This window comes from Cervus elaphus, chromosome 5 (genome assembly GCF_910594005.1).
Source record: "Cervus elaphus chromosome 5, mCerEla1.1, whole genome shotgun sequence".
Classification (NCBI taxonomy): domain Eukaryota; kingdom Metazoa; phylum Chordata; class Mammalia; order Artiodactyla; family Cervidae; genus Cervus; species Cervus elaphus.
The window spans coordinates 120137432-120159629 of NC_057819.1; the positions used below are offsets into that span (position 1 = coordinate 120137432).

The 22198-nt window shown below is 41.0% G+C and overlaps 2 protein-coding genes across 2 annotated transcripts in view; one reads left to right on the plus strand and one right to left on the minus strand.

The window, feature by feature from the left end:
- Positions 1 to 736: 736 nt before the first annotated feature.
- Positions 737 to 18533, minus strand: CCDC47 (coiled-coil domain containing 47). The gene is made up of 13 exons (XM_043905019.1): positions 18235 to 18533; positions 13028 to 13296; positions 12484 to 12591; positions 11788 to 11962; positions 10096 to 10217; positions 9661 to 9726; positions 7855 to 7956; positions 7546 to 7656; positions 6499 to 6584; positions 5193 to 5251; positions 4786 to 4895; positions 4390 to 4557; positions 737 to 1332 (listed from the first exon to the last, which is right to left on the minus strand). Exons 2-13 carry the CDS (start codon positions 13289 to 13291, stop codon positions 1252 to 1254), a joined length of 1452 nt encoding a protein of 483 aa, XP_043760954.1. The 5' UTR covers positions 13292 to 13296; positions 18235 to 18533; the 3' UTR covers positions 737 to 1251.
- A 489-nt stretch (positions 18534 to 19022) lies between these two features.
- DDX42 (DEAD-box helicase 42) overlaps positions 19023 to 22198 on the plus strand; it is a 35031-nt gene continuing 31855 nt past the window's right edge. The window contains exon 1 of the mRNA XM_043905009.1: positions 19023 to 19200. The gene's annotated coding sequence lies outside the window, so the exon portion shown is untranslated. The remainder of the gene's footprint in view (positions 19201 to 22198) is intronic.

Genomic DNA, 22198 nt, shown 5'->3' on the forward strand with positions numbered 1-22198 from the left:
ACAGCAACTTGTTATTGCCTCGGAACACACTGGCACATAAAGCACCAACAAAAAATACCCACCCACCCCTCTCCCACAAAAAACCCAACCCTTTCCCAGCCCCAGCAAAAATTACCTGGTACAAGCAGTGACTTAAAAAAATGCTTTCTTAGTAGGAAGCATTTATAAAATGCAGAGATCTGAACAAGCTAAGTGCTCGTGCAGAACAGATGGGCCTCTCCCCCAAGAGTTCCTTCCTCAAGAGGCAGGAAGAACTCTCTATAGTTTAGGAAAGCTCATGTTAAAAAGTATATTTATGCATATTCATGGCTACTTCTTTGAAGAAATATACCCAGCCTCAACTGTGGAAGAGATAAAAGCAGGAGAAGCATAGGGACACAGCCATAACAGAGTACAGAGCTTCTCCATGAACATCCGACAGGCTGCAGCAACCAAGGAGAACGTTTGTTGACTTCACGCAGACCACTGACCTCACCTAGGCGAAGCAGGTAATTTTTCATGCATTTGTTACTCAAGAAAACATACAGCCACTTAAAATACAGCATTCACATTGTCATGAGCTCATTGTATCAGGTAAGGAGAAAACCGTGCTCTTATCTTCCTATCCCTAGAAGTTTCCGTTACATGTAAGTATCCTAAAGCCTACAGATACCCTATGATACTGTCATAAGCACCTCCCACCTATAAACATATACTGAACTAGACTGTTGAGTCCCTGAAATTTCAATACCACATACAGTGTTCTAAATTTTATTTTTTTCACAAGTTTAATGTAGACACAGAAGAGAACACCAAGAAATGTTTATTGTGTAATTCCAATTGTTATTTGTGGAATTGCGGTTTAGAGTCAATCTTCATGGCCATTTCAACTGCCTAGCTTAAACAAAAAAGCAACAATTCTAATTATATATCTATAAATTTCATGATATTTCTTCAAATATCAAGCACTAAAAGTACTGATGATTCATGTTATAATTTTTTAAATATTTTAAAACTACACAGATTTCATATATCATTCCTTTTATAAAATAATCAAAATAATTTGATTATCTGGAAGAAAATGACTGAAACAGACTCCTTCCAATGTATCTATAACCTCTGTAAAACTCCAAGCCAAAACAGAACAGGTGATGAAACAAGGATTTCTCAGTCGCTGGGAAACTTTAAGATGAGAAATGAACTGGTAGCTTTTGTTTCCCGTGAATTTTGAACTTAAAGGTGGCATTAGGACTTAGCTCTCTGGGATGGCTATTACATGGCTTTCACTTTGATTTGTTTCATCTTCATTTGCTTCTTCTCCAATTTCTTTTGCTCACGCCTCAAAGCAGCTTCCTAAAAAGAAAGAGGGAATCCAAACTAAGATTTAAGTACTTGTTAAAAAAAAACATCAGAACTGAATACTGCCTATACTGCTTAGGCTAACACCACAAATAACATTTCAGAAGATGGTTATAAGAATTGCTAATACGCATGTTGGTTAATGAAAATTAACTTGAAGTAAAGTGAAAGTGAAGTTGCTCAGTCGTGTCTGACTCTTTGCGACCCCACGGACTGACTATAGCCCACCAGGCCCCTCCGTCCATGGGCTTTTCCAGGCAAGAATACTGGAGTGGGTTGCCATTTCCTTGAAGTAAAAGTAACTAAAATCTCTAGAGTGAAATTAGACAGTACACTTATGCAGACTTTGTTACATAAGAAAAATCAGAGATTTTTCCCAAATATAAGAAACAGTAGCCCAACTTTAATCATAACGTATGTATCTGCAAAAGCTTTGTATTTCAGTTCAGAAAATCTTAAGATCTTGTTTGATCAGGTTATTAATTATAAATCTCTTCTTATTGGCATAGCCTTTACACTGGAGCCCAACACATTTCAATCCATAATGTCTGATTGAGAATTTTTATCATATTTTTATTTAGGAATTAGGAGTATGCTTGAGCGTATGCTCAGTCACTTCAGTCGTGTCCGACTCTTTGTGACCCCATGGACTGTAGCCTGCCAGGCTCCTCTGTCCATGAGATTTCCTAGGCAAGAATACTGGAGTGTGTTGCCATGCCCTTCTCCAGGGGATCTTCCTGACCCAGGGATTGAACCCATGTCTCTTGAGTCTCCTGCATTGGCAAGTAGGCTCTTTACCACTAGTGCCACCTGGGAAGCCCCAATATCTGGGTATATGTTTCTCTATATTTTTCAAATTAAATATGTAACAAAACAAAACAAGCAAAGCTCCAGCAGCAGTGGCAAAAAAGTCAAGATCACATGTATATATGAGCCATTCAAGTCAGAAACTCATTATAGGATTTTTTTTGGTGGGGGGAGAGGGGGGCAAGTCCTTTCCCATTTAATTCATTGGATCTTCTCACAAGATACCTAGGCCTAGATATTGCAAAGTGGTGGTTCTAAAAAAAGACATGGTTTATACCTACAAGCAACTTACAATCTGACTTAAGTTCTGGGCCCCCTTTTATCTTAAGCCTATTATAGTTTCAGACCCTAGAAATATTTGGAGAACTTTTTTTTTCATAGAAAAATGAAAGGCATTATCTATTAATGAGTCCATGTAGATTCTTCTTGTGTATCTATTAAAAAGCCAATTATATTTATAAAGAAGATTGCACAAACACAGAGCAATATTTTCAGGGGAAAAATACCCACCAACTAAACCAAACCAAATCAAACAGAAAATGGTAAGAAAAGATAGGATGAGAGGAGGCCTGTGCTATTCTGGTCACTTCACTCGATGGCATGCCTCTTACTGGCAGCTCAAGTACCACACGAGGGCTCGCTTTTTCTTGGCAGCTTGCCTCCTCTACTTCCAAGTATTTTCTTCAATCCTTGAGGTTATTCTCATTAAAAGTCACATTTCCCAGGACTCTGTTTTTCTCATTTTTTGACTAGCCATTTACAAGGTTTAAAATTTTACAGCTGGACTATGGCATCTTAACTTCACAAAATATGAGAACATGCTAATGTTTGAAACACAACATACTACAACCTAAAAACAGACATTTCTCCAAAGAGGACATACAGATGGCCAACAAACACATGAAAAGATGCTCAACATCACTCATTATTAGAGAAATGCAAATCAAAACTACAGTGAAGTATCACCTCACACTGGTCAAAATGGCTATCATGAAAAAATCTACAAACAATAAATGCTGGAGAGGGTGTGGAGAAAAGGGAACCCTCACATACTATTGATAGGAATGTAGATTGATACAGTCACTATGGAGAACAGTATGGAGATTCTTTAAAAATCTAGGAATAAAACCACCACATGACCCAGCAATCCCACTCCTGGGCATATACCCTGAGAAAACCATAACTGAAAAAAAAAATATGTACCCCAGTGTTCACTACAGCAGTATTTACAATAGCTAGTACATGGAAGCAACCTAGATGTCCATTAACAGATGAATGGATAAAGAAATTATGGTACATATATACAATGGACTATTACTCAGCCATAAGAAGGAAAGCATTTGAGTCAGTTCTAGTGAGGTACATGAACCTAGGGCCTGTTATACAGAGAGAAGTCAGAAAAAACAAAATTTCATATATTAACACACATATATGGAATCTAGAAATATAGTGCTGACAAACCTATTTTCAGGGCTGGAATAGAGCCACAGACAGAGACAGCAGGCTTGGGACACAGCGGGGTAAGGGGGGCGGCCAGGTGAGTAGCACAGAAACACGTACACTGTCGTACGTAGAACAGACAGCTAGCGGGAAGCTGCTGTGTGACAGAGGGAGCTGAAGCGGGGACTCGGCGACATCCTGGAGGGGTGGGATGGGGTGAGGGAGGCTCCGGAGGGAGGGGACACATGTATACTTCTGGCTGATTCATGCTGTTGTGTGGAAGAAACCAACATGATGTTGTAAAACAATGATCCTCCAATTAAACATAAATTAAAAAAAAATCCTAAAACAAAAGCAACAAGTAACTTTTGAGGTTCTAGCTGTGTACAAAATAGAAAACAAAATACAAATAAAAAATATTAGAATTCTCTAATCTATAATCAAAATAGAAATTTTATAAAACAAGTTTATTTGGACCACAGGTGCATGTGTCAGCTTCTATTAAAATTCCTAATTTCTTTCTACCTCAGTACGTGTTTGGCCTGAAAGATGATAGTGGAACTTTCAGAAAGGCCTTGTGCTGGGAACAGAATAATTCATATCATTCACCAGGATCAAGACTCAATCTGACATGGTTTGAACAGGGAAGATTATTCCTCCTTTTTTTTTATAGTGATAACTGTCCCAAATGCTAAGAAAATGCTAAGCTTTTAGCCTGTGCACATGCCTACACAGAATTACATTTAACAGCCAATATGGCGCCAACAGGCATCCCCTTATAAGTGTAAGAAAAGTCTGTCTTACCTCCAGCCTGCGCTGCTTCTCAGGATCCTCCTCATTCATGATTCGCTCCTTCTCGGCTCTCTTCTTCTCCTCCCGCCGAGACTGGGCTGCTTCCTGTCTCTGCACATGTGTCAGCTTCAAGAAGTTCTCCTCCACTCGAGCTCGGTTCTTGTCTGCTTTTTGTTTGCCCTTTCCCCAGGAAACAAAGCAATTCATCAGAAATCCATTTCAGTCCAGCAGAAACAAAAGTCCAGTATTCTTTCATAAAACCACTCCCACCGAGCAGTTTCAAGCCAGCAAGCAAAGATAAAATCACTGAAGTAAGCAAAAGATGACCCCCTCCTCCCCGCTGCCCCTCAACAGGGGGAGGGGAACAACAAAAAGAGGCTCCAACTTATAATAAAAATAAAGTCTTACTTCTCTGTTGAGTCGGAACTTTTTGGCTTTATCAATAGAATAAATCACCATGTTCATCAGGGGTAGTAAAGCCTCCATATCCTTTGGGTAAGTGTTACCTGAGCCAGGCACTGGAAAACAAAACCATTTTCTTATTGAGTTAATGGCAGCATTCAGACTTCTGGTATTAACTTTTTATTTTTACATTAATAGGCTCCTTTCTCCAAGTTTCTTAGACAGCTAAAATGCAGCAGCAAATAGAAATTAAAATATATACAAGGATCTCTTATTGAAGAAACCTAATACCAAGATGCTGGCATGGGCTTAGTTTTAATGTAGTTTTTTTATTCCTATCTTTTAGAAAGAAGCCATACTCTCCTTAAAAGCACCTCACAGAAAACAAAGAACTCAGGAAGCAGAACACTTACCATTAAATGTAAACAATAGTGTCCTCTTAGTGTCAGGCAGCTTTAAAGGCTGACCCTCCCTGTCATAAAAGAAAAGGCTATTTAGAAAGAACTTAAGAGAGAGACTTTCCATGCACATAAGTCACACAATTCACTTAGATGAACAGATACCTGCAAATAATCAGCACAGTATTTGTCTTGGCATCCCCAAGTCAAATACAATCTCAGAGACCGAAGGAGCTTTACAGGTCATCTGGTCCTCTCGTCTATCTGATGGATGCATTCCCAAGTGATCTTTATCCTATCCTTGAGCACCTCCAGTGATGTCCCCTCCAGGCAGGATGTATTTCATCTCACCTGGGGAGCCAGAAATGAGCCTATATTTAAGTATGAGGCCCATATTTCAAAACCTTTTAATTTTGGTGGATTTTTTAAGTTTTATTTCCAACTCTTTATCCGTCTTCCTATAATGAAGGCTATTGTTTTTGAGTCGAGATCAGATAAATTTAGAAATAATCTACTGTAGCATATAATAATTCAGTTCTGACTCACCAAAGATTCCTCTTGTAATCTTTGACTTTCAACCTTCCATACCCTCACCCCATATAAGATGCTCCATGAATCCGCAATGTGATACTTTGCCCACAGTATTATAACTCAGCTGAGCAAGGTAAGGATGATGTAATGCTATCTAGAGGCATAAGCAATTTTAATTATCTTGGTGATTTTGACACAAAACTAAAATCCAAACTGGCTTTTTTAACTGTACTCAACTCCACAGTCCTTGGCCAAAAATTGAGGTCAGAACCAATTCTACAACAAGGGTAAACTTAAATGTGCTCTCCTGAGACCGGGTGTGAAATCAAACAACAAATTTAAGTCCTAAATATGTATGTCTGAACAATGTTTTTATAAAGCCAGAAACTTTACAAGCATTAAGGGTATCTGATAATATACTAGCAAGAATATATTCACCCAACCATTAAAGAAGGAAGCCAGAAAAGGCCATGAATTACAAAATGCTTACATTTGCAATCAATCAAACACAAGTCAGACATCACAGATTCACATCATAAATTAAAAAAAAAAGACCCTAGACTGATTCTCCTTTACCTCACTGAGGGGGTGATGCATACATGCAGTGACACATGCAAACAGAGGGGGCTTATTTGATTGTTTCCCATAGGTTTTCAATTACCTTCATGACGCATGCAGTCAAAGCAAAGGAAAACTCATTTGGGAAGGGTAATTGCAGAAGCACCTTGCAGGTATTTCAACACAGAAAGCTAGTGAAGAAAACTGATCAATATTTTTATCTCATACGTACTCTTGCATAATTTTTGGACCAGAGAACTGGTCTGAAAAATGAATGGATTCAATCTTGTCAGCATAGTGTGTAAGAAAGTGAAGCATCTGAAATAAAGAAAATTATTTTTTTAAAGTAGGTTTGATGCAACTCCCTTTTTTCATAAAGATACTCATTCTTTAATCTTCCTTACTTTTGCACAATGTCATGAAGCCTAAAGCTTTACAATGAAACTAGTACCTTTTTTAGTCACACCAATGATCAAAAATCTTACCTACTGAGTAGCTGAAAATTTATCCAAAATAATGTTCAAAATACAAATGAAAAAAGCAACCATACCCCACCTCCCAAAAAAACAAAGAAAGAAAAATACGAATGAAAGCATGAACATAAAATCTAAATAAACTGTTTTCAGGGATTCTTCACCACCATATTACCCAGAACTTACATTTAGAACTGTCTTTCAGCTATCTTATATTTTATCTTACACTATCTTATACTATCTTTTTTTTTTTTCATCTTATACTATTTTATATGATAGTAAGATGTGCTGCTACCATATACAACCAAGAGAAAAAAAATATAGTTTATTTCTTTATTTATTTGGCTGTGTCGAGTCTTAATTGTTACATGTAGGATCTTTAGTTCTGGCGTCTGGGATCCAGTTCCCTGGCCAGGGATTGAAGTCAGGCCCCCTGGGGACTGGGAGCACAAAGTCTTAGCCATTGGACCACCAGGGAAATCCCTATACTCATTTTCTATTCTAACTGAAACTTAAAAAAAAAAAAAAGGTACTAAATGACATGGTGATAAGGATTAAAGTTGTAGTCCTTTTCCAAAAAGCCTAAATGCCATTAGCAATCCTAGGGACAACTGATTCTTGGTTTAGAGAGAACTTCTTGGCTAATAAAATTGCCTTTTTGACAAGTGAGTCTAGTGTTTAAGGAAGGTATTTTAATGCTTGTGTGGAAAACGAAGATAAAATGATTAATTTGTACAGTGGAACTTTCAGGGAGAAGGCCCTATATATGGCCAAGGTCTGCAAATGTATGTTTCTATTGTCTTTACCTTTGTGTCCATCATTCCATCTGTGACTTCTCCCATCTCTGACAGGATGGCCAAGGAGTCAGGCAGTCCATACTTCGCTCCTGACTTAGGTTTGTCACTACAAAACTCACTCTAGAGGAAAAAGTGGTTGAAAGTAAGACATAATATTTTATTATGCACAGGAACTTCTTAAGAGAATAGGTACTGACCTGTTTCAAAGTGATATAACTGTTCAAGTTATATAATTATCTTATGCCCTGAAGTTGAACTTTTATGTAATAAAGAGACACAGTTTCTACATATTATTTGAGTTAGAAGAACCTGACATACCAGATCCTGCATCTCTTTCTGTAGTCGCACCAAGGCTTTCCGAGTGCCAACAGCAAACACGTAGGTATCCATGTCTTCATCATTCATAGTTACTTTTATTTGCTTAAAAAAAAAAAAACAAAAAAAAAACCTCACCTATTAGGTTCTATGATAGGCAGGTTTCTAAGACAGCCTCCAAGATTGCTGCCGACTGCCACATCCTCCCCTTGAATATGAGCAGGACTTGGGAATGTGGTGTTATTGCTCCCATGATACTGTGTTACTTGGTAGATGGTTCCTAATCAGCTGACTCTGAGTTAATCAAAAGGGACACCGCCCCCCACCCCCAGGTGGACTGACATAACCAAGGGAGTCCTCAGAAGGGACTGGGCCCTACTTGAAGAAAGACTCAAAGTGTGAAGGGCAATGGGGCGGGGGGCAGGGAGGGGTGGGAGCCGGACCACACAGCAAGTGCCTGAGAATGGCCTCCAGGAGCCGAATTCTGCCAAAGCCTGAATGGCCCTGGGAAGAGGGGCCTAAGCTCCAGAGGCATGGAAGCTCTGTGCATCACCCCACACCCAGACCTTGCCCCACACCTCTCTTCCATTTGGCTGTTTCTGAACTTCATCCTTTAGAATAAGCTGGTAAGTGTAAAGTGTTTTCCTGAGTTCTGTGAGCTATTCCAGCAAATTATTGACTCTGAGGGGAGGGCTGTGGGAACTTTATAGATTTATAGCTGGGCAATCAGATGTCTGGTGGCCTGATACCTGCAACTGGCATCTGAAGTGTGGGCAATCTTGTGGGTCTGGCACTAACTCCAGGTAGACAGTATCAGAACTGAACTGAATTACTGGCCACCCCGCTGGCATCTGGAGAGTCAGAGAACTGGTTGCTAGCACTGGAAACACTCCAGAAGCAAGTTAAACAGTTTTTAATACTCTACACTGCACCAGAGAGATAAAGTTATAAGCCTGAAGAGTCTGGTATGATAAAACAGGGTCCCGTTTCTTTTATTAACTCTTTATTTGAAAGCTCAAGTCAAAATTTACCAGTATATATGAGGATGAAGGAAATGTTAATGGAGGGAGATATGGCAAAGACCTGAGGAGATGGCAGCTGCTAAAGAAAAGGTTTTCTACCCTTTGATCACTGAGGGGAAACTACACAAAGTAACACCCTGAGCAGAACCCTCCTGATAACAGGGCTTAAAAATATAAAGAACTTCATGTTTGCTGAGGTTATTTATCATTGCAGGGAGAAAAATAAAAAAACAAAAAACAACAAAAAAAGGTAAAATGCTGCCTGGCTCAGAGGAAAAGCAAAGATTAAATCTACCTCAGGAAATAACTAAAAGTGATTAACACAACACAGTAAAGAATAATTTCTACGAAAAAGATGCTGAAGATGCAGCAAAACTTCCTCCGTTGAGTTTTAATTGATGAGACTCTAAAAATGAGTGGATTAAATCATCTGCGGCCATATTAGAAAAATTATATAAACAAACAGGTTTGCAACAACAAAAAAAGAGAGCTTTTAAATAACAATTGAGTTTAAGTCCAATAAAAATATACAAAATATTGTATATTACTGATACAGCCCTTATTAACCAGATATTATTTGTAGCTCCTGGGTCACCCCCGCACCCCCTAGTTGCAGCTGCACATTGAGTGGAACATGATCTGTCTAAACAGAAAAGGTTCCATTTTGGAGGGGACAAGGGACATGAGTTTTCACAAAGTCCAAGTATAATCCAGGCAAGAAATGGAACAAGCTCTAAGATGTGAAGAAGCCAATCTGTACAGAGAAGACCAGGGGACGAATACCTACCACTTGATCACTCACTGGCCTCATCATCCGGGCCAGGACATTCAGTAAGTCCTGCCTCTTGAGGAACTAGAAAACAAGAAAAAAGAAACCCAAGAGAACAATCACAACTTCTACTTGCTATAAGGAAAAGACCTTAGGAGGGAACTCACATGCTTCATAAAATACACGCTACATTAGCCAGTCAGTAAAAAGACAATATTTATAGTTATTTGCTTGCACCATCTTAGCTCCCTGACCAGGGACTGAACCCAGGCCCCCTGCAGTGGAAGCACGGAGCCCTAACCACTGGACCACCAGCTAATTCCCCAAAGATGACTTTTAGATCTCACTTTAAGTCAAGCATGAAGAAACCAAGACACTGAACTTACAGGCTATGAGAACACACTGGAAAAAATGATAGGAATACATACACTGCACCGGAAGTTCCCCACTTACCCTCAGCTGGATAAGCATCCCCTCACAGCACACCCGGCCAGAACACCACAGGTTGTAAATGTGCTCATTCTCCTGGTTCAGCTTTCCTGTGCTGGTGGCTTCCTTGTTGGTTCCATCATCCCCTGGGGGTAAAACCACTTACCATGATCCGCTGGAAATGTTGGGCCTAGTCACCACACTCTCTTCTACTCTGACCCCAACATGACGGTAACTTTAGGTGAGCAATACTTTGCTATCTTATAGAACTCTCCTCTACACATAGATTACAAGAGATGGGCATTATTCCTTTTACTTCTTATTGTCGCCATTAAAAAATTATGGATTCGAGCCATTACTTGTGTGTCCTTATCAATTAATGACATCCAGCTTGGAGTATAAATATCTCAAGAATAGGTACAAAATGGAACAAAGTCAATTTAAATGTCTGTCCATAGTTTTTTAAAAAAAAAACCAAAAACAAAACCTATGTACTGAATAAAAAATATCATTAATGCTAACCAGTCAGCACTCTCTCATTGTGTCTCCTTTCAGTTAACTTTATCCAAGTTTGCTTTTTCAGCAGCAAAATAAAAACGGTATTAAGAGTTGTATTTTAGAGCTAGTGTGTGTTAAACTGTTACTCAGTCATGTCCGACTCTGTGACCCAATGGACTGTAGCCCACCAGGCTCCTCTGTCCACGGAGTTCTCCAGGCAAGAATACTGGAGTGGGTTGCCATTTCCTTCTCCAATTTTAATAACTCAAAAAAGCTCACATTCTAGTCATTTCCTCTCTTCATTTAATTCATTAAGTGTACCAAAAAATGTGTCCAACCTTACAAGGTAAAGCAGACCAATACACCAACTAAAAACACACCAGAGGAAGTGAAGTGCTTTATTTTTCCTAATTTCCAGGTCAAAAAGTACTGAAAGACTATACTATTGTGGATAGCATGGATTTTGGAAGTAGGTTGACTAGGTTCTAATATATCATGGTTGCAACTGAATAGCTTAGACAAGTTTTAACATCTCTGGACTTCAGTTTCCTCTTTAGGAAAACAGAAACTATATCCAACTGACAATTTTGTTCTAAAGATTGAATAAGAAACAATGTATGCAAAGCACTCAGGAAACATAGTAAACAGTCCCACTAAAGAGCAGAAGAGATGGATACTTGCTTACTATCAAAGGGAAATAGAGTGTTTAAAGCCAAACAGAGGTCAAAGTGGATGAGGCCACCTTACCCCTACACCACACATGACAGGGCCTCCTCTAAGGTACTCCAGGGTACACCTCTACATGCATGCATGCATGCTAAGTACACCTCTGCAGTGGATCTCAAACCAAAGTGCCTAAAACCTGAAGGAATTCTGAAGGACTTCTAAAAGACGAATTGAAAGCATTTCACAAGCTACCAAAAATGTCAAAACTCTTTGCTGTTGGCTGGATTTTTATCAACTTTTGATAACACTGATTACCTCACTTCTATCTGAAGCTTCATAGCAAATGATGAATAATGAAAGATGAGAAAGCTATTTCATAAATGCAATGTATTCATTATGCAAAATCTAACAAAAAAGGGATCCTTGAGAGAGGAAGAAAAGCATCCTCTTCGCAGTGCAGGAAAGCAGTTAGATGCTGATACTGAGAGCAATAAGCAGTTCTTAGCACGCAGTTTTGAAGCAGGTGGCTAGACCTGTATTAGCTTAACTTACCTACTAAGGTAAAGTTGCTCTCCAAAAGCTCCCTGTGAGTGTTAAACCAGGCCTGAGCAAGGCGACTGTTTTTATTCTTCCCGATGATATAATTCATGATGTACGCGAGCAGACCAGTCACCATCAGAATCTCCAGATAATAACTCTCCCAGCTGTTCTGGAGGTGTGCAGGAACCTGGGGAAGGACAGTTGTTCCATTCAATGTCGCCTGAGGCTTTGGAGGACAAAGTTAACTCATGGGATGAAGGAGAAGGAGAATATCCATACATGGAAGTGGATACTTTAGATAACTGTCACTGAATATGGTTATACTTTGAAAAACAGGCCCATTTCGGTGTTTTAGGTCATTTTTGTAAAAGATTCTTTAAGGAAATCTGAGGATAATCAAACAGAATGAAAAGCTGGAAACCCCTCTGTATTTATCTTGATTCTGAGCCCCATTCCCTAAATAAACCCAAAGTCTATCCTCTTCATTCCTTGGTAAATAAAACGAGGAAGGCTAAAATAAAAACATAGGGGTTTCTTCTCTATGTGCACAGTGTTATCAGAGGAACTGATGTCAAACTCTTTCACCACTCCCAGAATTATATCAACGCCCAGGATTACATCAGCTGCATGTCACTAATTATATTTCTGAGATTAATGACAGGAAGATATTTTGTTTGTCACTTTGGGATTCAAAATCTATATACCTACATCAACAATTGTTATTGGGTCTTTACTTTTGCTAGAAGAAGTATCTGGTTTGTCTTCATAACCTTCAAATTCTTCATCATCATATGGTTCACTCTCCGTATCTCCCTCCTACAAAAACGAGGCACAATCTGTTTCCCCCATAAATATCACGAGCAATTTTATCTCATTTTTACAGGCAACATTTGTAGAGGAAAAGAGAACATGAAAACAGCAAGCACAGGACACAGAGATATGACATATTTTAAACAAATGACAACTCTCCATGAATTTGAACCCTGGGTTCTAAATGACACAAATTCCACCCCTCCACACACAAATACACATCTAGCCCACTCCTTCCCCCATCCAGGCTTTCCATAGAGGAGAAAAATACAATTTATTCTTTGTTGAATATAAAAGGTGGCAAGGAACCACAAACATTTAGAAGAGCTCCACCTGCTGAATAAAAACAAACATACCAAAGAGTAAAGGTCTCCCTACGTGCTAGTTACACCATGTCCCATGCTTCCAATTTCCCGAGAAATCAGTGAAAAAGCAGCTTTACCTGGGTATCTGCATCTTCAAAGTCTCCTTCTTGGCTTTCATCCTGCCCTTCCAACTCCACAGTAGTCTCATCTTCATCATCTTCAGTGGTGATCACCCGTTGAGGAGATTCAGTGACAGAATCTTCTGCGACATCCTCAAATTCAGCAAAGTCATTATCATCATACTCTACGATGTCTTCCTCATCCTCAAAATCATCAAACTTGGCTTCAGAGACACTCCCAAATATCAAAAGGACAACACAGAAAGCACGGAAGCCTTTCATTGCACCTTAAAAATGAGTAAAAAAAAAAAAAGACAAAACCAAAAAACCCTAAATGGACAGCTTTTCTACATATACTGATCACATTTTGTAAAGAGTTAAATCTAAGATCCTCCCACTTTTCTTATTGAATACTACTCATTTCAGATAGCATTATATAAACAACAATAAGGTAGGCTCAAGAGGCCTGGGTTCTAGTCTGGGCTCTCCCACTAGTTATCTGTAAAATCTTGGACAAGTCACTTAATTCCTTTAGGTTGGGTTTCCATTTATACTGTGTATTCAGGAAGCATTTTTTTGAGTGCTTATAAAAAGTTTTATATAGAAACTGGAAAGAGGAATAATAAAAGAATGAGATGCAACTATTTATTAGTTGTAATAAAAATAATATGTAAATAGAAAAGCTCTTCAGCATTAAATCAACTTTATATGTGCAAATCATCATCACCATCAAAGCAAATGTTTAAGACACAAAGCGCTACACACTTTCCTAAAGGCTTTACAAAGAGCAACTAATTTAATCCTCTCAACAACCCTCTGAAGGAAATAGCTTTATTAACAGGCATGTTAATCTCATATAATGAAATCTGACTGGCAAGAAAAATGTGCCAAATGATATGAAAATATGAAGGATAATGAAATCATCTTACCAAATGTGTGAGGTTTTACAAAAAAGGGGAGTGCATGTGAGGCAGAGTTTGAATAGTAGTTAGATTTCAATCACCAAATCTATTTAGGCTGTATTTCTAGTCCTCTCTTTTTATGTAAATACCAGCCCTACATCACCAAATGTCTAACAGACATGTCCATTTTGATGCCTTACAAACTTTTTCTGTATAGTATAGTAAATATCAGGTAGTACATATCATGGGCTTTGTGGGCCAATTACCTATCTCTGTTGCATATTCTTCTTTAATTAAAAAAAAAAAAAACTTTAAAAATGCAAAAACAATTCTTCGTTTGCAGACTGTACAGACAGCCTGTCTCTCAGGCTGCATTCTGACCCTGCCCAAAAGTCATCTCAAAATCAACAGGTACCTGAATTTCTCTATTTTGATATTAGTATCAATCCCATATTTCTAGTTCTTACTTGTTGAAAAGAGCAAGACACCTATTTCTCATCTTCTTTTCCCTTTGAAATCTAACCAATCACCAAATTCTGGTGTTTCCTTCTTGGATTCCCAAAGCCACCATGATAACCCAAGTTATCACCACCTACTCAAGAAACACAGTATTATCCTAAATGGTCTTCCCTGTCTCAACTCTCTCCCTACTTCTCTCTAAAAACTACCATTCTTCTTCTCAGACATGACTATTGTTTTATAAGGATTCAATAACCAACAAAGGCTAACCAGTTCCTGTAGAATAACATAAAAACCCCTCTGGCTTTCACTACTTTTCATAAAATGCTCCTACCAAAGCAAATCAAACATACTGTCAACAAGCACATCACTGTTTCAGATGCTATGCCAAGAGAATCTAGCTTTAAGGATATGTGTTACAGCATGATAGGAAAAATCTGAAACTGGTTAAACCATGCATATATACAAATACAAGCTTACTTTTTGTTCATTAATGAATGAAGTTAGAACCCAACCCATGTTGTTTTAGAAGCAAATACTCAAACAAAAAGGTCTGGAAGGTTACACATACATCCACATATAAATAGTAGTTATTATGTATGATAGGAATATGGGCATTCTGCATGATTTTTCTAATTTTTCTAAGATGTTTTTGTAATAAAATTCTTTACAAAATAAAAGGATAGTTCTCACACTCAAGAAAAGGCACTGTAATGTGAGGAACAGCTATAGCACAGAGGCAGGAAGCAGCACATTTTAGAAGTCTGGAATGATAGAACATTGGCTTTGCAGACCCAAATGGGATCTGCACAGGCCAGATCAAGATGACGTTGCTGTTGAGTGGCTAAGTTGTGTCTGACTCTCTTGCGACCCCATGGACTGTAGTACACCAGGCTTCTCCCTCCATGGGATTTCCCAGGCAAGAATACTGGAGTGGGTTGTCATTCCCTTTTCCAGGGGATCTTCTAAGCTGGGGAATGAACCTGAGTCTCTCGTGTTGGCAGGCCAATTCTTTACCACTGAGCCACCAGGAAAGCCCAAAAACATGATGGTTCTTATTTAAATACCACACTAAGACGTGTGGATAATGAGAATCAACTAAAGGATTTAAGTACCAGAGTGCCACGATCATATCTGCAATTTAACCCTGACAGCTCATACACAGGTGAATCAGAGAAGGGCACCTGAGGTGGGAAAAACTGGAAGTGGCTAAGATAGATGGAAGATAAAACACGACTGAACCGGCAGTGGTATTGGGAATGAACAGGAAAATAGATTTGACAGGTATTTAAAAATTGTATTTGTCAACATAAAGGGACTGAACATAAAGAATGTGGGAAAGGAAGATCTTGGGTGATTCCAAGTTTTGGCTTGATTAACAGCTGGACAAAGTCGTCCTTAAGACAAAGAACAACAAAGGAGGGGAAAAAAATTGGGGGGAAGACAATAAATTAAATTTAGTACCAGCTGAAAGGTTTGGAGTATTTTCAAGCAATATGTTAGATGATTAACATTTATCTCTTAATTTTCACAATCCCAAAAGGTATTATAACTTATTCTACAAAAAAAGAAAAGGAAGCAGTTTGAAATATATGCCTGGAATTCAGGATATGAGCCTAAGTTGGAAATAAGATGGTGTGAGAATAGATCAGATTCCCAGGGAGTATGAAGAGTTAGATTTAAAAAAAAAAAAAAACACGCCAAAACATCTTGAAACAAATTATAAGTTAAGAGGTGGGCGTAGTAGGGAGAATTCCAATGCAAAACTAAGGAATGGATGGACAAAAAGAGACTTTGGTTCAAGTGCTATCATATTACAGATGCCAAAGGAGAAACACATCTCTAAGGAAACAGAGGTTGGTTTCAACTGCAGCAGAAAGTTCAAGTAAAATATGGACCAAAAATTTCCAAATGTCAATGAGGACGTCGTGATTGGCAGCTGCAAGGAAGTGGTGCAGGATGCAGGCAGCTGAGCACTAAGAGTGAACGGGTGGCAAAAGGGAGTACAGACTAATCTCTCAAGGTGCTCTGGCATCATGAATATTCTGTATCTCATATTTACAACACCATAAATTCATAAAGGAAATTGGTTCAATATCAAAGGCTATTGCCCAATATCCTCCAACTCATGGCTGCTCAAGCAATAGTCTTAGAATCGGACGAAGTTCATAAATTTTGAAAGGCACAAATGATTTGAGAAATGCCACGAAGGATACGTCAATATTCTATCCTTTCCAACATTTGATCTTTGAGGTTAGTACGATGGGCTTCCCTGGTGGCTCGGTGGTAAAGAATCCATCTGCCAATGCAGGAGACATGGGTTCAATCCCTGATCCAGGAAGGTCCCACATGCCTTGGCGTAATTAAGCTAGTGCAGCACCACTATTGAGCCTGTGATGGAAAGACTGGGAACTGCAACTACTGAAGCCCACAGGTCCTAGAGCCTGTGCTTGGCAACAAGAGAAGCCACTGCAATGAGAAGCCCAGGCACCACAACCAGAGACAAGCCCTCCCAGTATTGAAGACCCAGCAGAGTCAAAAATAAACTAACAAATAAAATTAAAAGCAGAACAAAACATCAGCTCTACCACTTGCCAGCTGTATGATCTTGGGCTAATTAAACTTAAGTCCCTGTTTCCCAGGTACAAAAAAGGGATGTCCATTCACTCCATGCCTCGTAGGGCTACAGTGGATGCGACAGGAGATAGGTGCTTGGCACATGTAAGGCCCGCAATAAATAGCAGTTCCTGTTACTTCCTTCCACTGTGCCTTATGAACACCCTGTAAGATGTAAAAATACTTCATCTTTAGTATTCCCTTATAGATCCGTGTTTGAAACTTTTTCAAATAGAGAAGCAAATACAGGTGAACATTGGCACAGTAAGCCTGACTGCCTGCCTGCCAAAAGGTCTGTGAATTTCCACTTAGAATGTTTAGACCAGAAGCACTTCTAAGATAACTCAGCACTGTAACAGAGCCCCTTTAAGAGTATTTAGGTTAAAATTATCCAAGCCATCTGTGCCTTGGCCTTCAGTCTCAGAAGTCTCTCTGCAGGCACCTGTCAACTCATTTCTCAAATGCACAAACCCTGCTGGAGAGGCAGACCCAAGACTCCCTGGACAGGGCACAGTGGCACTGACAAGTTCTGTCTGATTTCTTCTCCTAGCTTATTTGGCAGTCTCAGCGGTTGGTTTAGTCGCCAAGTCGTCTCCGACTGTTTGCAACCCCATGGAATGTAGCGCCAGGCCCCTCTGCCCATGGGATTTCCCAGGCAAGAATACTGGAGTGGGCTGTGGTTGGGTCAGGACTTAAAAACGAAAGATGAGTATTAAGTGTGGAAATCATTCCTTGTTGGCATTTTAGAGTGGGTCTTTCTGACAATGGCCAGACCCTAAAGCTTGGGAGATCATGGAGACAATTCCAGCCTGTCTCCTTCCACACGCTGGATAAAAATGTCTTATGTTGGAAACCTGCAGAGAAGATTCACCACCGAGGTTGCTGCTTCTGTTAAACCAGCTGGGTCTAGTCTCTTCCCCAACACGGAGAATCAGTTCTCTGCTCCATTATTCCTGCTGCACGCTCCAACTTTGCTCTGCGGGTTGGCATTTGCTCAGAGTTCTGGAAGTTGCCCAAAACCGTTAAAGTCACCCCGAACAGCACTCCCAACAGAAAACAGGGACAAAGTTTGGTATGTTCTTAAGAAAATCGGGAAAGGCGAGAAGGCGCGGGGATCGAAGCATGTCATCAAAAAGCTGGACTTAGGGGTTGGACTGGGAATAGGGACCCGGGTAGGCCACGCAACTCAGCGTCACCGCTCGGCCCGGCCCGGCCCCACCGACCAGCGCGTCACGGCCCGCGCCCTACCTGCACCGGGGGCTAGAACCCGGCCCACTGCTCCTGCGGCAGCCGCCTCTATCCCGCCTGCCTCCGGTCCCGGCCACCGCCTGCCGGGTCACCGCGATTTCACTGCCCCGACGCCTCTAGGATACAGCCTGACCAGGCAGCTCGGTCACGCCGCGCCACTCTTCACGTAGCCTCCGCCAGCCGTTACGTAGAATGCGTGAGGCTGGCCCGCGCCTGCGCGCGGCGCGGGGCCGGGACACAGCCCTGGGGACTGCGCGAGACCGCCTGCTCCCCCGCCCAGCTGAGGCGAGGTGGGGCGGCCGGGAGAATTACGTAAGCACCGCCCCTGGGCCGGAGCTGCCGGCGCCTATCCCAGTGCTCTCCGCTAGGGTTCAGTCTAATTGTCATCACGCTGAACCCGTGCTCCGGAAGTTAAAAGTCACCATGCTCTACGAGACCACGTGTCCAGGGGCACGCGGAGAAATGTCGCCCAGGTCGTATTTGCTAAGGAGCAGAGTTTAGGGAATCGGCAATTTCATGTGAATGTGTTTTCCACTCGAGCCCCTTTTGGGGGATTTTTTTTTTTTGGCGGTTCCCTGCCACTACTATTTTCTTCACTCCCAGACCCACTCCCTATACGGGCCATAAACACTCCTCATTCAGCAGCAATGGCTGTAAGGCTCTGAGGCGTTTGTGAGGTATCCGGGAGCCTTAAGACCCAGAGCCCGCGGCGCCTTCCGGGAGCCGTAGACCAGGCTCCGCCCTTCGGCCCGCGCTCTCCGCACTGCGCATGTCCGGTTTTGTTCCCCTCCCCCCTCCGTCAGCAACGGGCCAAGAGGCGGTGGCGGCGGCGGCAGCGAAGGGGGCGGAGAGGGAGGAGCGCGGCGGGACGGGGCCTGGACCGCGCGTACTGCGGGCCGTGAGGTTCTCTCCGCGTCGGCGGTAGCAACAGCTGCCTCTGCAGCCAGAGTAGCAGGTTTGCGCGAGGTGGGTCTGGACGCGGGGCCGTAACCCCTTGGGGGCACCGCAGGCAACTGCGGGGCCTAGTGAGGGCCAGGGAACCGCGGCCTCTCTTAACAAAGAGTCGGCGGAGCTTCCAGGAAGCCGAGGCGCAGGGGCCCGGGGAGGGGTAGGAGTGCGGGACTGAAGACTCGAGGAGCCTTTCGAAGCCTCGTCGCCCGCCCGCTTCTCCCACAACTCTTAATGAGGCCCAGTTGGCGGCTTTCCGGAGGCGGCGCTCGCCTGTCCGGGAAGGGATTTGCAGGGTGCTGGGCTCCGGGAGGCATCGGCACGGGGAGGATTCTGACCCGAGCCAGCAGCAGTTAGCAGATGCTAGTCTCCAGATCGGGGGACCTGCCAGGCCAAAGTTGCCAAATCTGAAGACAGTGAAAGGCATAGTCAGTGATCTTTGTGTAGCTTTGAGTGTATCTCTGACTAGCATCAGCCTCCTCACTAAACTTTTCTGCGGCCTGCTCAAGAGCCTTTCTGATGTGGGTAAATAATTTATATGGAGTTGCAAGCTTACGCACCAATAATATAAGGAAGAACAATCATACCAGTCGAGAGTTCGGGGGAATCGTAGCTTTCTTATCATCTTAGCGGAAGCTTTGCCCCCTCACCCCTTTGGGCGGTCATTCAGATTCCTCTGGCTTCCCATACATTTTGGTGTTTTTGTGTGTGTGTGTGTGAATGATCTTTGTATATATCTATTTTCTGTATACACATCACCGAACTCCTAAAGAGCAGAGATTCTGTTTTAATTCACTTTCCAGAAACTTTCCAGAGCCAAGCCCAGTGGAAGGTCTTTCATACCAAAATTCATTTTTAGACTTTAAGTGGTGAAGGAAAAAAAAATGTATGTTGTATTTTCCTGTACCCAGATGGGACATACTATGGCCTAATCTGCAGTTCATTCACTCAAGAAATATATTTGTTGATAACTTCTGTGTGCCTGTTCCCTACCAGTGTTCTTGGTTTGTGACCCGACCCTCATGAAACGTTGTGGTGAGGGGAAGAGAGAAAACAAATATGTAAATTATACTGTATGTTAGAAGATGATTAATGCCTTAGGTGAAAAAAATAAAGCTGAAGAGAGGAATGGGGATATTTTGCATTTTTAAACAGCATGGTCAGGGAAGTGTTTACAGACAAGCTGATGTTTAAGCATACTAGATAAGGAGGTGAGGGAGTGAGCCCAGCTAATTTCTGGAGGAATGATCCTTCCAGGCAGAGGAACCAGCTAATATGAAGACCTTGAAGAGGACAATGCTGGCTTGTTAGAGGAACAGTTAGAAGACCAGCATGCTTGGAGTACTGTGAGCAGAAGGAGGAATTATTAGGAGATAAGGTCAGGGAGAGGAACAAGGCGTTGCAGGGAGCACCAAACAACCAGGACCTTTTAGGCTGTTGTGAAGATTTCATTTTTCTTCTGCCTGAGATGGAAACAGAGTTTTGAGCATGATAAGATCTGACCTACACTGTTAATAATTTAGTGCAATTTGTGGAAGAGTACAGTTCTTTATGTTTTAGTTTTATCAGATCTTTATGTAATCAGCTCTTTGTTTCTTTAAGCCGGCAGAGAAAAAAAGAGATGCTTCTAAAACAAGTGTAATCTAGCATTTACTTATTTTGGCTTTAGAAGAATGTGTTGAAATTCTTGGGTTTTGTACAGATTCTTGCTAAAGAATCAGATTTATAGTGTGTGAGTTTTTCTCAAGGCAGATTATTAGAGTAGATGGTGATCAACTGTCACTAGAAATCTTTCTCCTTCAAAAACACAGTGTTAATGATAATGAAAAAGTAACGTGGTTTTATAATCAGTTGTTTTTAGTCTACTATTTTTAAAGTCATTTATATCTTATTTTCTACCATTTCTCAAAACATAAACTAGCCAAATTATCTTCCTTATGTTCTACACTTTTTCGAATTTCCTAGACTTTGCTGTTTCTAGCTTTCCTCCCTTTTTAGCTTTCCTCCTTCTTGCATCATACTTCTCTAGTCAGCTTACATCTTTCCATGTAAAAAAAAAACTCATCTTCTGGGTTCTAGCTCTCTTTTGAAGCCTGTCCCCATTTGTCAACTTGTTAATGATCTCTGACATCTTCAGTGTCATGTGGCACCAAGGTATGGAATCTCTAAGTTGAAAGAAACTTGAGAAGTCTTAACTTGATATTCTCCATTTACCCCTAATGGAGAGATTGATTTCTGGGAAAAAAATAATAGTGATAAACATGACAGCTAATACACATTGTGTACCATTTGCCAAGCTTTATTCCAGGTGCATTTTTGTGTGTGAATTCAGTTTTTCACACCAATCCTATGAGGTAGGTGATAGTCTCACCATCCTATAGATGAGGAAAGTAAGGCCAGAGAAGCTAAATAACGTCCATGAAGTTCGCATCAAGTTAGTTGGCAAAGCCAGTGTTTAAACATAGGCAGCTTGGCTCCATGGTCTGTGCTGCTTTACTGTGCTGTTAAGATTTTCTACTAAATCACATTTTAGTGCCTAAAACAGTACCAAGTAGGTATTGATACTTTATGCTCTCCTTAACTTTTCTCATTGGCCAAGTTATGAATCTCCCTAGGTCTCCTATATGTTGAATAAACATGAATGATGATTGTATTCTCTGGAAAACAGAAGAGAAAAGAATAAGCCTACTTTTTTAGCCATAGAGCTTGTAACATAGAGCTAGAGAGAGAAAAAAAGAACACAGATAGTTTTGAATAGATGTTGGGTGTTTTAAGAGTAGAATGGGAGTTTAATGAAGGAAGTAGCTTTTCTCTGGGAAATCGTATTCATGTCATAGTTCTAGGAGTTGGTATTTGAGATGGGCTTTGAAGGATAGGACTTTGGTAGATAGATATAATGAGAGATCTGGTGGGAACGGGATGCAGGCAGAGGGAAGAGCATTCACCAGAGTGCATGTGAAGCAGTTCATTGCCACAACAGAGGGTCTCATTCCAGCCTGATTGAGTGACTGGAGAG